At 38.3% G+C, this 18402-nt stretch overlaps 2 protein-coding genes across 3 annotated transcripts in view; one reads left to right on the forward strand and one right to left on the reverse strand.

Annotated features, from left to right (window-relative positions):
- LOC150083510 (uncharacterized) overlaps positions 1–18402 on the reverse strand; it is a 101624-nt gene that overhangs the window by 35688 nt on the left and 47534 nt on the right. The window contains exon 2 of one of the 2 annotated variants that reach the window (XM_090378043.1): positions 5007–5110. The exons of the other annotated variant lie outside the window; for it this stretch is intronic. The gene's annotated coding sequence lies outside the window, so the exon portion shown is untranslated. The remainder of the gene's footprint in view (positions 1–5006; positions 5111–18402) is intronic. 2 annotated transcript variants of the gene reach the window in all.
- The window catches only part of LOC150083511 (LIM domain-binding protein 3-like), a 119720-nt gene continuing 117513 nt past the window's right edge, over positions 16196–18402 (forward strand). The window contains exon 1 of the mRNA XM_090378037.1: positions 16196–16518. Within this exon, the coding sequence (XP_090234163.1) occupies positions 16417–16518 (102 nt within the window). The 5' untranslated portion in view covers positions 16196–16416. The remainder of the gene's footprint in view (positions 16519–18402) is intronic.

Raw genomic sequence — 18402 nt, forward strand, 5'->3', positions numbered from 1 at the left:
ATTTTGTGCTACCGTCTTGAGATCTAACAAGCTTAGATACACTAGGTAAATTAAAATCACCAACTACATTAATCGTTTTTAGGAAGCAGTGCTAGCGTAACTTTGTCACGAGCTGAGTTCAATTCTTGAATTAATCTCTTAGTTACATGAGGAATAAGATACATCAAGATCAACAAAATTTCGATCTTTTTATATTTTAATTTGAGGCAAAAACCTTCAATGTTACCAAAAGAGCCGTAATCAATTATTATCAAACATTTTTTCCATGCTATTATTCCACCACTTCCTCCATTTTTTTCTGTCTTTCTTTCATATATAACGAAATGAAGTAGCCAACTCAGAATCGTATAATGACTGTTTTAACCAAGTTTCAGTGAATAATAAAATTTCAAGCTTTTCCAATTGTAAGAAATATTGTAACTCAGATAGATAAATAAAAAAGTAAACTTTGGCAATTAAATAAATAGTACTTGATATTTCTAGGTATTACTGAAGATGAGTCTGGTATTACAGATGATGACTTACTGCAACGAATCATTATTCGTTAAAGTATTCCACCTACTAAAATTCTCGTCAAAAATGTTAATAAGAGTGCCAGCTGGCCATTCATTTAAATTAGAAATAATGGTTTTATATGCCTGATTACACTGAATACAGAATGAGCCGTGGTTAGGGTATTTCGTTCTAATTTCCCTAATTTTAATGATTATTCAAAATACCTTTAACATATATTTAAGACGATGTTGTCCCTTGAAACATTTGCTTGTAAGCTAGATGCACAATATTTCATTTTGTGGGCCGTTGATTGCAGTTTATATTTATTGTGAAGTTCTGCCAATTTTATATTAGATGAAAGAGAACTGCTTTTTTGAACAAGAAAGATTGGACTGCAGTACCTGAGAAAATGATTTGTGTTATGATCCACATCAATCACTTCACTAATGTGATTATTGCTCTCCAACACAACAGTTTTGTTATCCTGAATTGATGGGGAAATATCAGTATTATTTAATAATGGAAAAAAAATCAGTATAACCAATAATATTCAGTAATAATCTTTAATTACCGGTGTTTTGAGGATTAGTATCACGAACAATTAGGATATATTGTGCAATATATAATGCCTGTCAATTGCGTGCATTCTGTGGTCGATTTGCATGTATTCTGAATGAAAAACTCGAGTTTTAGGGAGAACAAATCATGCCACCCTCATCTGAGGCCAACTAGCTCAGCCACGTTGTGTTAGTTGGATTCAGAAAAATCCCCAATGAAAATTCCTCGTGTCATTGACGGGATTCGAACTTGGGTTTTTACAATCCTCCCATGCCGGGTGGAAAAGGCCCGAGTTCGAATCTCGTCAAGGAGGCGAGGAATTTATATGGATTTCTTTTACACGTCAGTTACACAGTTTCTCTTCTGAAAACTGGATTCTTCGTTCAGCAAACAGTAACAAGACCGAAGGATACAGCAATTACAAATGCAATATACTGTACTGTAATGGCGCCTCGGTCTTAGTTGCTTTGACACTTAACCCACACCTCTCCTAACGATTCTGATTTAACACTAGGAACCAATCAGGTGCCTGTTGACAAACTGAATCATCTTGTGGAACTATATAATTGCAATTTACAAGGATTTACTTTTAAATATTGTAATATAAATTACCAATAGTGCCTGTTCAGTTATTATAAAACTGAGGCATATCAGTCTTTACTCAATGCAGAATATTTGAGAACAGACTCAAATATTGCTTTCCTACCAACAGTGCTAATACCAGATAAACTGTTATAATATTCAGGAAAATCAGTCTATGCTCCCATATCCAGTATTGCCTTATTAACTGTACGTGCGCATGTGCGTGTTCGATACAAAGAGTCAGGAAATGAAGCGTGAACTGAGCGTTCTGATGGACGTTTATGAGTGCTTGAAGAATAGGGTGCATACCCTCGAAGGAATTAAAATGGGCGAACCATAGAACTCTCAGCTGTCCAACTCAACGCCAGAAAATCAGAATGTCTTATAAAGGAGGATTTTAGCTTTCCAGATATTAACTAGAACTTTTGGGTTGATCAGTTTCAGACTAACACGACTTGTAGATTTATTGGATAACTGTTTTTCAACAGTAACATGTCACAAAAGGAAGCAAATACTCTTAATCTGATTATCAGCAGGGATTCTTCATGTATTAAGAATCTGCAATTAAAAGACCCAAAGGGTAGCAGTGATCACAGTGTACTAATGTGGGATTTAATTAAAGACATAACTACTGTCGTGAGTAAAGGGAAGAGCTTTTGCTTTCGTAAGGATGACTACACTGGTCTCAGTTTTTAAATGATATACAATATCGCTGTTCCAAGTAGTGCTGCAAATAGCAGCACTGCTTGGAATAACACATATTTTACGATGATACTTTTGATTATCTTAGATCCCTTGGGAAGGGTCCAATAGTTAAAGGACCAAATCGTCAATAACATCCGGTAGACTGAGTGTAAATAAGATAATACAATATTTATTTCCAATAATTACAATAATAATTTATGCGAGTGGAATGAGGTGTGCAAATCTTTCGTAGAACAACTTTTCCCTGATGGCTACTTTTGGAATTAACTTTGTTTTTCGTCTAATTTTCTTCCACATCTTCCGAAGAATATACCTGCTAACACTGGTTGCACTTTTTCCATTAGTTCGCTCTCCAAACAGCTCTAAATAGGGACATTTTAACTGTGGCCGTACGGTACATATTAAATAACCTACAATCTCCTACACTACAAAATTATTAGCTATGTCACGTAGATTGTCGAAAAGCATTATTCAGTGTTTACTACTCGTATTAAAGGAGAGCTGCATTTCAATTACGAAGTAATGAAGCAACTATACACCTACCGTTTTATGTGCTAGGAGATTATAATTAAACTACGTCATTTTGAATACATGTAGACGGAAAGCAGATAATCGCACAAAGCTGAAATTTAGAATGAACAATAGATAAGCAACGATGAGAACGAAGTGGAAAAATTTGTTTCGCAGCGCGCTACACGGTAAAATGGCACTGTATCGAAGGTCTGTACAAATTATAATTTGATGACATGTCCGCGGAAGAGCTATATGAAGAGGTGATAACAGAATGGATACAAAATCCATAATGAGACCTGTACTGAAGGATTGCTTTATTAGTTGAGCTCTATTACCTAGCAATTCCTTGGTTGCTTTTCACGAATAACATGAAGAGGAAAATCGAGACAGGTCTTCACCACAATATGGATTAAGGAATATAATACAAAAGTCTGAGGAGAATAGAAGGTTAGTCTATCTATAGTACATCGCAGAGGAATGTGACAGTTTCTGAGGGAGTTGTTAATGAGATTGTTGTTGCGATGACGGTGAAGACAGAGAGAGTAATACGCATTCTTCGCTAGTGAGAGGGCGGTTGCTTGACGTAGCTGGGTGGTCAAGAATGAGACTGCAGCAGCACACACACACTTTGGGCGGATCGTGGTTCAAGCCCACGTGACTGTTATATACGACTAATGATTGTATTCATGATTTATTGTAAACTCCTCTGACTTGGTGGTCGCGCGGGAGTATAAACAAGAACTGAACCTTTAATGGTCAGCTGTCCTCAAGGTTCTGCATCAAAGCAACTGAAATCACGATGCGTGAGAAACGTTTATAACTTCCTCTTCGGTACCTATCTAGGATGGTGGTGGACCGTATAGGTAAATGGCTTTGAAACATTCTGTGGACTGCCGAAGTGCACTTTCAGCTGCACGGTCAACAACTAAAGCTGTCAGATATATGGAACATGCAATCCTCACGTCGTCGATCAAAATTTCGTGCATTCACTGCTACGCTCAATTTAGGGCCCTTCTTTGGGGATCAATCACATGGCCTCGTTGAGCGTATCGTGACTGGCGCATGATACGCTCAACGCTTTACCCTGCATGTTAGTCCCAACCACCAAGATAGAGGCTGCTTGCATAGCTGTTCATTCCTACAAATGTAAGAGTAAATAACCCTTGGACAATTCCGTGGTGCCCACACTGGAAGTCCTGCGGAAATGGGCCTTCCAACATGACAATGCCCCATCACAAACAGGAAGAAATATAAAACCTAGTCTGAGGAAAATGAAGTATATCTTGCCTGGCTGGCCAGTGCTGGACTACACAACGGGCGCAGTACGCATGTGCCTAGGGTCCCAAACCTTAGAAGTTCTAGCTGATTTATATAAGCAGTATTAGTGAAAACAAAACTAATAAATAAATAAAATACCGGTTTTTCTTATATAGGAATTGAAATACATTAAGTTAATACAATAATCTCTGCATGTAATTTCTACATCTGATTTAAGTGTTGTTGGTCATTTGGTTTATACACTATCGGCCTCTTACCTGATCCCTGCTGAGTGTTGCATAAGTTTGTTTTACACGTAAGTTATATAATAATATGATGTAACTTTTATATCATGCGATCACACAGCCCGTGTGGCGGTGCAGCCAAGGGCGATGTTGCTCCAAAGTCTTGATATCTATAGACCATAGAAGAACTTAATCAGCAACTGTGACTAGCCGGGAGCCCTGTGAATGCGCCCTCTTCAACAGCTGAACTGGCGACTACAGTGAAGGATGAATGAACACAAATCCCTGCTGCCTGCTTCAAGACCGATCGATCCTGTCATCTAGGCCAAAGGTGACTCTTAGCTGTATTAATTTGTTCATTATTTCTAAACATACCGAATATTTTCGGTAGGATAGTATATTTACTCCATAATTTTACCTGGAACCAGCACAGCAGCTATGATCGTTGTTCTTTCACACCATGCGGAAAAGGATGGCTGGGGATCCCATCTCGAGGCAAGGATTTTTTTTTCTTTTCTTACCCCATAATGTGGTCTAGTAAGCAGTATCTGGTGATGGGCATTTCCCCCTAAAACATGATTTTATCATTGCTCAAATCAGGACATGGCTAGAGATTTATTGGCAGATGTACTAGTGTTAAATAAAACTTACTTTTACATGTAGTGTCCACTGAGTTTGTTTTTTAACGTACATGCGATCTGACGCCATTTTTACAGCTAATCTTCGTACACTATCTATAGAAATATACCGAAACTCTGCAAACAGAATGAAAACAATCAGAACTTACATCAAAACTTTTATCATTTTCCTGTAATAAAAATAAATAAATAAATAAATGATCTTTATAAATGATAAGCACATAGTGGCAGTCGCAAGGCTCTCTTTTTCAATTATATATATATAATTGAAAGTTATATATATATATATATATATATAACTGAACAAATCTGTACTTCATGTTTACTGTATTGTAATTTTCACCTGAAGTCAATGTATTCACCTAACACACCACGCCATCTATTGAGGGAGTTGAAAACAATCTGAAATTAAAGCAATCTCAAACTAGAATAACATTTTGCTACGTTTAAAAACAATCCTAAATATATCATTATTACTTTTATTTTTACTTTGAATTGACAAGTTGGACAGAAATGTTCGAAGTGTAATTCATTAAAATCTCGAATTATGGGTTATTTAAAGAATATTTATGGGTTATTAAGGAAGAACAAAAAGATAAGAAAGTAAAAAAGATAAGGAGAGACCGTACGCAACATAACTGCAAAAACACAGAACGCTTTCAAAGATACGTCTAGATAAAAAATCTCTGTAAGTGAAAGTCACCATAAGCAACAAAGTAAAATTTGTAAATCTTCGCAAAATAGTTAAATGTTAACTGTTGTCAAGATAGTCCAAGAGATGGCACTACATTCCGGCGTCCTTGTAATATAAACAAACTTATTTTTATTCTGTGATCGTCAATATTTTTCATGATAATCGGTGTCATTAAAAATTGCAACTATAATAAGTAGTGTTACAGGCAGAATAACAATCCGTTTTCCCTCAGTACAAGCAATACTGGTTAGTTATCAACTTGTTAAAATCATATATATAATTATTCCCCCACCCGCTTTTCAGGATATTCGAGGGTAGTACAGGGAACAACCTCACTGCTCTCTTTGGAAAAGGTATGGGTTCCATTCCCATCATATACACACTGATGCCCATAGCTTTAGCTGCCTCGGTGCAAATTCTGAAATGCATACGTTATAAAAAAGAATTGCCATTGCGAATGGGAAACTTTCGAAACCTGGACCAATAAATGTAACTGTTCACGGCCTTATCAAATTTAAGAGAAAAACTAGAAATACATGACGAGATATCTTTTCCGGTTCTTGTCAGATTGGAAAACGTACGCAGGACTTGTTTCAATAAGCACACGATCCAATATTCAGACACCTGATGCCAGCTATCAACACCTAAATTCAATTTCGCAGGTTCGATAACTGGTAAAGAAGATAACCAGAACTGATTTCTACATCACAGAAATCAATTCTTGATTTCTCTGGTATAGATCTTGCAGCGGAGCTCCTCGCCAAGTGGATCAAAACCATTGCGCATATTCTACTACTAAAATTGTCGCCATCACAGCTCGTTCTAGGGTATGATGTACACTTTACCTTAACCAGCTTTTCCATATTCAACAATCGTTGCATAAGTAGAGGAAATATATGGATACCGTCGACGACAACTTGCTTTTCCTGCACAAGGAAAAGGCAATTTGTCGCAAAAAGGCTGCAGCTATAAAAGCTGGAAACAACACTTCCAAAATTTACCATCCATATGTACAGTGGGGGCATCACCTTAAAAAAAAAAAAAAAAGAGTAACATTTGGAGTGAAACATATAAGATTTTTCATTACAGTCATTTTGTTTGTCGCAAAGCAAAGGTATTGCGTCAGATAACGTTTCTCATTGGATCAGACAGTAATTGCAAGGTATTGCATCAGCTGTTTCTATAAATACGTTGTTGGAAGGGTATACACACTCATTAGTATCCTGTTTTGGGGAGGTGTAAGCATGGTTCCATATGTTCAGTTGACACCAAGAAAAAAAAAAAGTGTAGCTATATCCCAGGAAGGGCTTTCTACGCGTGCTATCGCTGATAAAATAGGCTGCCACCAGTCAATAGTATTCTGTGTGCTGAAATTAAAGCGCGAAACCGGTGATGTGAAGAGAAGACGTGGATCAGGCCGTAAGAGAGTGACTACGCCTTCCCAAGAGTGATATTTTAAACGGCTATGCCTTCGTAATCGCCATGCTAGTACTCCTGATCTAAACCTGGACTTTGAGGGGGCCTCTGGTGTAGAAACAAGTGCACGAACTATCCAAAGACGGCTTTCGGAATGTGGTCTGCATGCCTATCGGCCCAGGAAGAGGCCTTTATTGACTCAACAAATGAGGAAAAAGCGATTTGCTTGGGCTAAAACGCATGTTTCATGGACAAAAGAGCAATGGGACACCGTCATCTTTTCTGACGAATCGAAATTCAACCTAAAAAAAAAAAATATATATATATATATATATACAGGGTGATTCACTACCAGTGCGACAAACTTGGAGGAGGTGTAGGGGGCACAAAGAAGAATCAGAATCACATAGCACTGCAGGGTCCGAAATGCCTTCGTCATGCGGTAGAGGACGTTACGCGTCCAATCATTGGAGCCTGCGGATTATCCACTCCGGAGGACTTTTGTTACTTGGTTTCTTCAACAGAAACGGTTCGTAAATGCTGACTTCCAGCGGGATCGCTGTTCATGCGACCTCCCGTTCAACGTATGAACTCATTTGGTTTGTCGACAGTATCCTCCATACAATGGATTGAGCGATAGGCCAACCCAATCGTTGGCCTATCGCTCGAGTACTCGTACTCGGATTACCTTCTGCTAGGCGTAAGACATTCTCCTCATTGTCTGGCCTCCTCGTCGTTCGCTCTCGATTCATGGTACTTCTCGTGAAATAAACCAGTCTCACGTAACATTCTGTGCACACGTGCGAAAATCGTATGATGAAGAGCACGGCTGTGCGAGAAACGTTCCTGGTACAACCGCAGAGCGGCGCGCCCGTTACAGTACGCAGCTCCATACGCGAGGTGCATGTCTGCCAGTTCAACGTTTGAATACTCGTCCATCCTACTGCCTCGGGAACCGGTTCGCAAATGCTGACTTCCAGCGGGATCGCTGTTCACGCGACCTCCCGTTCAACGTCCTCTACCGCATGACGAAGGCATTTCGGACCCTGCAATGCTATGTGATTCCGATTCGTCTTTGTGCCCCCTACACCTCCTGCAAGTTTATCCCACTGGTAGTGAATCACCCTATATATATATATATATATATATATATTTAGGCCACCCGAATAATGAAATTGATCTGCCGTGCTATGTATCTTATGTCTGTTAATTGCATGTGTTCTACGGTCGATTTGTCTGTTTTGCTGGACGAAAAACCCGTTTCTGGAGGGAACCTTGCCACACAGCAAAATTGGTAAGTTTTATGCTATTTAGATTTAATGATGAGTTTGTCTTCTTGCCTCACAAGGCTTAAAACATAGTTGCACCAATGTTTTACCTCGTTTTTCTCCCTTAAGATGCAGTCATACCTCAGAAATTCTGGCATTACAGTGTCGGATTGGCCCGGCAACAGTCTAGATTTGAACCCTATAGAAAATTTCTGGTACATAATGTCGTCTAAAATTTCTCAGACGAAGCCAACAAGTAAGATTCAGCTGCAGGAGAGCATTGTAAGAGTATGGTACCACGAAATTGGGTAACCATATATTCAGAAGTTGATTAACTCTATGCCAGATCGTTGCAAGCTGAAATTGCAGTTCGAGGAGGAAGAACAAAATAATGAGGACTTATTTTGCTGATTTACAGTACATAATACTATTACGTTAACTTGACATTTCAGTTTGTACACGTAAATGCAATAAAATGTATGTTTGGTTGTCACGACTGCCATTTGCATGATTTCTCATATTTCCATTAATTACGCATTTCTCTTTGGGAAGATATTTATGGAAATTAGGCATAGTAGGTGGAATCTTTTTATTGGATTTCATTCACAGAGATATATATCCCATCTAACAAATGCATTTCGAATATTTCTGCAACCCACAATGCCGCGCAAAACACATTATTTGCAAAATTCACAAGTGATGCAGTTTTTTTTTGTCCACCACACTATATGAGCTAGCACAAAATCTAGACCAGTGGTTTTCAACCGGGGTGCCGCGGCACCTCAGGGCGCCGCAACAACATTCCATGGGTGTCACGTAATTTGGGTTTAAGTTACTTAAATTTATTATTTTTTAATTTATATGTTTATTTCATTATAAAAAGGTGTACAGTGTCTTTTTAATTTTGTGGTGATCTATAATTGGTTTACTTAGTACCTCTATATAAAGAATAAAATTATATACTGTATATATATATATATATAATTTGTATTATGAAATGTAATTTTTATATTATATTACTGTAATAAATATCATATAACATATATTTTTTAATATTTTATATATATATATATATATTGAGAAAATTGAGTATGGGTGTCGCAAAATAAAATAAATTACTTAGGGGTAAAAAAAGGTTGAAAACTACTGATGTAGACCACACTGCTAGATTTTCTGGCTTTACTGGCTCTTACAATCTACCAAACCAGCAAAAACCTAATCGATAGACTTATCTCCCCTCAACACATACTGTTCAAATCAACAGAGAATAGCACCTGATCACCTCATTCACTCACGAAAACAGAGGCTGTGGAGCTCCGTAAATAGTGTGTTTGTAAACACTTCAAACCGTTTTGATGCGTTAATCTCTTGGAGATGTTTTGAAAGGATGCGTGTGAGATTTTCGTATTGTCATTCCGAGTAACCTCTAGGTATTTGTTTTATTTCATTTTATTTTATATAAACAAAATTATTTGTTTTATTGTGTTTTTCAATGCAGTTCGACGAAATTCAAACGAATGGCGTTTGAATTTTGTAAATCGAGATAGCGTACCGGTAACGAAAATATGCGTCACGCGCTCTAATCACATTTCCGTCCCGTCAAATGGTGGAAGAGTGAGAAGCGTCTCTGGTTGGGTCCGCGGCTGACGTAATCACTTCCGTGACCAACCAGATTTACTCGGTTAAAATTTTTGTAGGTGTCAGCAAGGATGTTTCATATATAAAAAAAAAAAAAAAACACCCTTGGAGACAAACTACCCAATATCAGAGTTGGGGAGGAAGTAAGATGGCGTATTTTTCTGGGTCTTGACCGAAAGACATTTAATAAGAAACAATCAACATAAAGCATATAATATATTTATATAACACTGGAAGACATTTCCTTCCTTTATTCAAGAATTCTGCGCTCCACGATTATGCAGGAATGTTGCAGTACTAAGCAAGCCTTCGCGGTTAGTATGGTTGGTACGACCGCTGTCCTTTCACAACATGTGTGGAAAAGGCTTAAGTTCAACTCCCGTTTCACAGAAGGAACTTTAATCAACTATTTTCACAATATGGCCGAATTAGTCGGTGTTGGACAATGGTAGCATGATCTTATCTCCGGGAAGCTTGGGTTTTTAAACAAGAAAACTGACCAGAGAACACACGCTATTACAGTCACAGTATACTGACGCCTCTTAGCGTTAGTTGCATTGGCACTTAAAACACACACAAACATTAACACCAGCATTAAACAATTCCACACTGTTACCCCACCTACTGTCTATCAGGTATTGGATACTTAGAGTCCAATCAGTTTTCAGAATAAAAATTAAAATCCTTCTCAGACAAAACCTAAACGTGTAATTGCGTTGTGGAAGTAGTCACCACACGTTCTTGCCTCTTGTTGTGGCTTGTGCCCGTCCGCGGGGGCTATTTTTACAGCAACCAATCTTTCTTACGCAGCACTTCTATAGCTATTTATTAACAAGCGGCCTACTCTGCACATTCAGTCCAGCAAAACAAACATACTAATACAGGGTTTCCAAACTTTGCGACCCCGTGCCCTCCTAAATAAAATTAATGATTTCATTTGGGTTAAAGTTGTACGAGAAATAAATACACCACAGACAATGATTAAACTTTAGTCTATACTGGAAATAACCAAACAAAAAAGTGATCCATCCTTTAAGTTGCTCGTGACCCGCATTCTGAGAACCCCTATACTTAGTGCTTTCAGACTACAACTGTAAAAATTTCTTCCGCATAAACTAGATTCATGAAAAATAAATGACTGGATAAAACTGGCGATTTTCAGAACTCATCTGAACAGCGAATCTCATATTCGGCATTTTAATATGTTCCCGTTTCGTCAGCTGCATTTAATGACCCCAATTAACTGTTTTACATTAGTGTAATCGTTGGGTAATTCGGCGTCATGTTTATCTAATGGGTATTCTCGAATTTTGACTACAGTATTCTGTTCCTTAATGTGCCATCCTAAGTGGTAAAAGTATTTCAGAGATGTTCAACGATAAAGTGTCATTAACAGTTCGCATTAGGACACTAATTATTTATCTATGGCTTTCTGTCTCTTTTTTGTATCGTAATAAACATTCTAGTGAAACCTGAAATTTGCTCAAAACTTTCATTTCTTTAAATGCATCTATAGCAATTTCTTTCTTCGTGGTATGCGATACTATGATTTGTTGTAATTGTTTTCACAAATGAATTTCTTCACCCATCTCTGCTTTCATGAATTTTTCGCCACGTGAAACTATTTCAAAGGAATGTTATTCAACAAGAAATGAATTAAGTACTTCTTTAGTTCCGCAGTAAAATTTATCTTGTCTTGGTTCTTTAAAGTGTCTGCTTGTCTTTCGTGCTGTTTTTTTATTTATTTATTTAACTCTTTATTTTACAGCCAATGGACAGCTTTCGGTGAGCAGTAGTATAAAATTACAAGGTAACACATATTTAAATATAAGCCAATTAAAAACTAACATATACAATGAGTGACCACTTTACTAGAATCTCCTACCCTTTTCACCAAACGTGTTCTTATCATATGATATAAACAGGCGGACACATACCTAAGTATGAGGGGCCAGTACTTTCCGTATTTAACTGCGTTGCTGTTCGGTGAGTTTCCGAGAGAAAAAACAAAGCAATCCTGGCCTAGACGGACTAGCTTAGCCACATTGTGGGGAAAAAAAAAAAAAAAAAAAACCCACAAGAATTCCTCACATCATTTATGTGATTCGAACTCTTGCCTTTTCCATTCAATCGCTCTGCTATCTGCGAGGTCCAAAGATTTAAGGGACTTTGAACGCAACACTGTAGTCGGCGCCAGACATGCTGATATGAGTATCTCGAAAGCTGCAGCCCTGTAGAGGTTTTCCGGTACGACTGTTTCAAGCGTATCGAGATTAGTCCAATAACCAAAATATCTAGCCAACAGCGATCTTGTAGCTTGCTGATGCCAGAGGCTAACAGAGGTTGACAAGGCTTTGCAGGAAAAGGGCTACAGTCAATCAAGTAACAACCTAGTGCAACAGTGATGACTATAACAAACCGTCAAATTAGGGTCACCCAAGACCGAACTTATAAGCCCATGTTTATTACGTTCATAAATTGCTTGTTTTCGCTGGAATTTGCCTGTTTTGCTGGATGAAAAACCGAACTTTCCGGAGAAAAATCTTGTTGTACACGCCTAAGACTGACTAACTCAGCCACGGAACGTGAAAAGCCTCTTAAGTTCCTCGCGTCATTGGCGGATTCGAACACAGGATTTTTCCACAGTCTGTGGGGAGGATGGTGATTATAACCACTGTGCTACTGCGCAGACAGTGGTAACCAAAGCGGCATTTGAGAACGGACAACTCGTCGTATTTTGCTATGGATGGGGCAGCACAGCCCAGCTGCTTTGTCGAATACTGGTGCACACTGATAGAATAATTAGATTATGACGAAAACAGCATGAGTCCACTGAACCATCCAGCCGGATGCCAATAATGCGAGCTGCTAGTGGCGGTGTAACGGAGTATGGAGTGTTTTTCCTGGGGAACACTGCCACCCCTTGATACCAGTCGAACAACATTTGCATGCCACAGGTTATGTGGAAATTATGTACAAAAAAAGTGCATCACCCTCATGGCTGCAGAGCATCCCTCTGAAACTGTGTTTTTACAACAGGATAATGCAACAAGCCACAGAGACAGAACTGTACAGAACTGGTTCCAAGAAAATAAGAATGAATTCAGTATACTGCGGCGGCCTCCCAACAAACTAGATCTCAATCCAACTGAGCACTTATGGGATTTAACGAGTTTTACGGAGTAGAGACTCGCAATAATCCAATTTTCAACAAATGTGGGAAGCGATTCAGTCAACACAGACAGACGTTGAGCTTATGTCTTTCATTCTATTTTGTCTAGTTCACACTGTTTGTCAGGTGTCGCTATTGAAGATTCCTGAACGGGAATTTGGTGCATGAGGTCATGTGTAAATTTCAGAACCAGACATTGTACGAGTCAGACTTCGTTTCAATGTTTTCACTCATAGTTACAGACTCGCATATGTTTCTGCATCTGGGTCAGTCCTGTATTTTTTGTTTTCGCAGTAGGCCTTCGGGTCTATTCATGGGTAACATCCCATTTAGTGCTTCCATGCTTTGCGGTGCATTATGCAGAAAAGGTTCATTATCACTGCATGTGTCAATAACTGCGGTTACCAGTTGTGAGATCAGAAGAATATTATGAATGACTATAATCTGAGTCCAGGCGTGTCTAGTTGCATATAACAAGGATTTAGAAATAGTAAAGGTTTTCCGGCGACTATTTAACCACCGAAGTCCTCCGTTCAGAAATTTCTTAATGTTGGAGGCTAGTTCCAGGGACCAGATTCGTGATTTACATAAGGGTGGGTACAAGACGTGCTGCTTCAGAAGCATTGGGGTTCGTGTTTCCACCGTCTGTTTCCTTATGGCCCACACTGTGTCAAATATTTTCCTACTAGCGAAAGCAAAGTGCTGTTGAAAATTGAGTGCTACCTTCCACACAAAGTAGAGATCAAGGATTTTTATCCAGCTTCATTTGAATGTTGCGTTTCTTCTTCTTGGAGTAACAAACAGTCATATGCGCAAAATTTTCTAGATTTAATCTTAATTTAATGTGAGTTGTTTTTGCTGTTGGGCATCAGCAACTTAAGCCATATTGCGGCGTAAATAATATGTTTGTAAATTGCGTATGTTCTGTGGTCGATCTGCTATCTGTTGGACGAAAAAACAAACTCGAGTTATCGGAGGAAAAAACCATGCTACCTTCGCCTGAGACCGATTAACTCAGCTATTGTGAAAAAAGGCTTTTAAAAATTCCTCGCGTCATTGATGGGATTCGAAATCAGGTCTTTTCCATTTGGTGTGGGGAAGACGGTAATTCAACTTCAGAAAGATATTGTTGAAATTATTTCAGTTTTTTGTTGGCATTTTTTTAACATCTACGATAGCGTTATATTGGTTGGGGGATATGAAGAATTTTACATCATCAGAAATAAAAGTAAAGATTGTATGTTTTTTTCCGGAGGGGGAGAAAACTATCTAGCCATCTATCGCCTGAGACCCTCGTGGGTAACACAGTTGATAGGATCGCCGTTCTCCCACCACCGAACGGAAAAGACCTGAGTTCGAGTCCCGTCAATGACCGGAAGAATTTTTATGGGCCCTTTTTACATCGTGGCTGAGTTAGTCAGCCTCAGGCAGCATGGTTTTTTCTCCCGGTTTTTTTAGTCCAGCAAAACAGACAATCGACCTCAGATCACATGCAATTTACAGAGAGTATACACGGAGCACTATGGCCTAGTCTCTGATTCTCCTAAACCTCTACTATAATACGACGATGACATCGCCTGGACCAACTCAGCCAGGTTGTGAAAAAAAAAAAAAAAAAAAAAAAAACCATAAAAATTCCTACCTCATTTGATGAGATTTAAAACTTAGACTCCTTCCTCGCGGGGTGGGAAGGCATTCACTCCGTTTGCATGTGCCAGTTCAGCTGTACTTCTACAGCATTACATGTTAAGAGTAACCAAATCACTTGAACTTATAAAAATGAAAATAATATTTTCATAAATAATTTAAATATGAGGCAATTTGCAGCTTTCTCTTAATATTGAGATCAAAAATAACTCAGTGGTATTTTGAAAATAAACTTTTAGTTCCTGAGAAAAGTGCTCCTAAAATTATTTCTACAAAATTGGCAAAACACCTAAAGTTAGGAGAAAATATAGAAGTGAAGCTGAAGCCCAGAATGGCATTTTTATTTATTATTTCCTTGGAAACAGCACAAATAATCATAATAACTGACATAAAAGAACATTTAACTGACCAAAGTAATATTAAAATAAGACATTCGTTTGAGAGAGAGAGAGAGAAAGAGAGAGAGTTTCTCCGTGTTGTGTAATAAAGTGACGCCATGAACGGAGCTGTTGTCCTTTACCAACAAAAGACAACTATCGTACTATACATTAATGGATCACAACAAATTAAATAAACAAGAAAAACTCCAAGTGATAATGAATATGCCTAAACTTATCGAATATATTAAGAAAATAATTATACCGTTTTCTTAATTCGATGAGTTGAAACATGTTCATTATCAAGAGTAGTGAGATAAATTTCGCAATTATTAGTTTCAATTGCTGCTGGTTTGAAAGACGGTGAAGATCGTAACCATTCGTTTGGGTTATTCTCTCAAACTTTTTTAGCATATCCTTTACATTCTTCCTTCCATCACTGCATTTTTAGCCGTTTTCTTTTCTATTTTTACATTTCTCGATGTCCTTTTATTCTATCTTCCAACCATATCTTTCTATCAATTTTTTTGTGTTTTTTTTTTGCATCAATAATCTCTCTCTATCACTAATTTGTATTTATATATTTGATTTATATATAAGAATGTTGTTTGTGGCGGATGGCTAAAGTTTAGTTTATAAATAAACCATCTTTTTTTAACTTGATACAGAATATTTCAGTCAGCACATTCACAACAGAAGGCGCCAGTGACATAAGAGAGAGAGAGAGAGAAAAGAAAAATAAATTCCCATCGAACTTTAGTGCGGAAATAAGCGTAATGAATGAACGCACCGTTGGCAGGCAGGTGGCTTGTCTCGTGAGAGTTTTATGGAGCGCGTGTGAGGTTTATAGGAAGTGCGTAGACGAATTTCAAGAGCTGTACGATGAACACCCCTTCAGGTGGGACACGTGACTCGCGAGGAACTTCCAAAGATCTATTGTCACCAACGGCCACCAACCAGCTCTACCTACTGTCGCCGAAATGCCCTGACCTTCACAAGGGGTTCACAGGGGACGCTATTTTTAAACAGAAATCTGTTTGCTCAGCCGTCCAACCAAAATAAATGCGCAGAGGAAGACAGTGTCCTGCTTATATTTGTTTCTTACTTGATGCTCTGTAACATCTGGTGATGCAGCGTTAACACTGTCCGCATCGCCGCGGACACCGTCAACGCTATTTTCTTTGGGGGGGAGGGATTGATACTTGTTAACGATGCGGGAAAAGCCGATGGAGAGACCGCCTTTCTGGAGAGTGCCGAAAGAAGCGAGAGACTATTTTGCCCAGCAAGCGGCTAAGAGAAAGAAGAACGATGAGGTAAGAAATTTTGGTTTAATCACGTCCAAAATGTAAGGCAGCTGCTAGACGGCTTGCTGAACTAAGCGACACGTTCACGTCCCACATACACGCACACTTGGCAAACGAGGACCACTTGATAAGAAGGGTGTGTGGGTGGTACATCCCAGTTATCAGTAATCAAGAAGACTGAAGAAATTCTATTAATGAAACAGATACTGTATTAGGGCAAATTAAATATGCTGTTGGCTCAAGCTAAATGATAGTTGCATCTCATTCTATTTTATATTAAGTATTTTATTTCATTTTGCAGTCTGAATTACTTTATTATTATATTTTGCAATTGTCAGATGTCATTAGCTTGTCCATCCTGACATGTCATTAAAATATGTGACGGTTCTCCAAAATTTAAACACTACTGCCCAGAGAGAAAATGAAGTACAAAGAAAATTTCATGCTTGTGTTAAGCGCCAAAGCAACTAAGGCTATGAGGCGTCAGTATGGTCTGAACTCCATACCGTTGATAGGCGCAATATGGCCCTAGTAGCCCCTGCGCCGGAAATAACAATACCAATACGTCAGTATATTGTGACTACTATAAACTGTTTATATTCTGTAATCGACCTGTCTGTTTTTCTGGACGGAAAGCCCAAATTTTCGGGAGAAGGAAAAAAAAAAAAAACCAGATGCGGTTCTCGTCTCAAACCGATAACTCAACTACGTTGCGAAAAACGTCCATAAAAGCTCCTGGCATCATGGGATTTGAATTTTGAATTCAGGCTTTTCCACCGATCCGGGAGAGAGCAGTGATTACATCTACAGCGCTAATGGCTAGGGTAACTTTCTTGCAATGTTTCATGTTCTAAAAAGAACATGATACCGGGTTGAAGGAATCATCAAATCTGCAGGAAAATTTGGGTTTAACTTCCAAGATCAATAAAATAATAGTAAAAAAAATATTAGTCAAATTTACTCTGAAATATTATAAACAGCTATTTTGCGAAAATATTTACGTAACTTCTTAAGTAGCTGGTAAAGATATACTTGCAACCAAGGTATTGACAGAAATACAGCTGCTTAACTTCGTGCAATATGTTCTCAAAATAAGTCAGTTATTGGTTATATCGTGGATCAGCATACACATTTAACTATTATGCCACTAGATGGATCTCACTCACGAACACAGTTCTTTCAAAAACAAGATAAGGACACACTCTTGACTACTGTTTTTTTTTTTTTTTTTTTTTGTAGTTGTTGGCGCATCGGCTTCTGTGGCCATAATGCACCTCCCAAGGTTTTTGCTGTACTTTGATCCAAGCCCGAGGTGGGATTCGAACCCGCGACCTTTGGGTTGCCAGGCAGGCACTACTGTTTGTGGATTTCTACTTTTCTCAGTGCATTTTTACGGTGCCACTTGGAAAGATCCCAAGGGATCGAACCCAGACCTCTCTGTAAATAGTTGTCTAAATTTCAAAACCGTGGAACATTATTTACAGGCGCCTCATGGTCTTAGCTACCTCGGAGCATACTCATGATAATTCAACCCTAAAAGTTATGTACTCTTCAAACTGTAAACGGAAGTTCAGACACAGCACAATGCTTTTCTGACTTAGTGATTAATTGTAATCTCTCTCCCTCATATGACTATGGATTCATGAAGTCAACAAATCACGAATTGTTTAACTAAGAGACCGATTGGAGTACAAGAAAAACAAGAGCATCATAGGGGAATAAAAGTTTAAAAGTTTTAAGTTAAACGGATGATAAACATTTTTAAATTAAACGTTTGAATTACATAAAACAATCTGAAAATATGGGGAAAAAACACTACCACTGGGCCCAAGGCAAATCAATATTAGTTTATAAAATTCGCTTCGTTCTTTCAGTTTGTCTAATCTTCAACAG

The sequence above is a fragment of the Mastigoproctus giganteus genome, chromosome 7, assembly GCF_048544385.1.
Source record: "Mastigoproctus giganteus isolate SK-2022 chromosome 7, ASM4854438v1, whole genome shotgun sequence".
NCBI lineage: Eukaryota > Metazoa > Arthropoda > Arachnida > Uropygi > Thelyphonidae > Mastigoproctus > Mastigoproctus giganteus.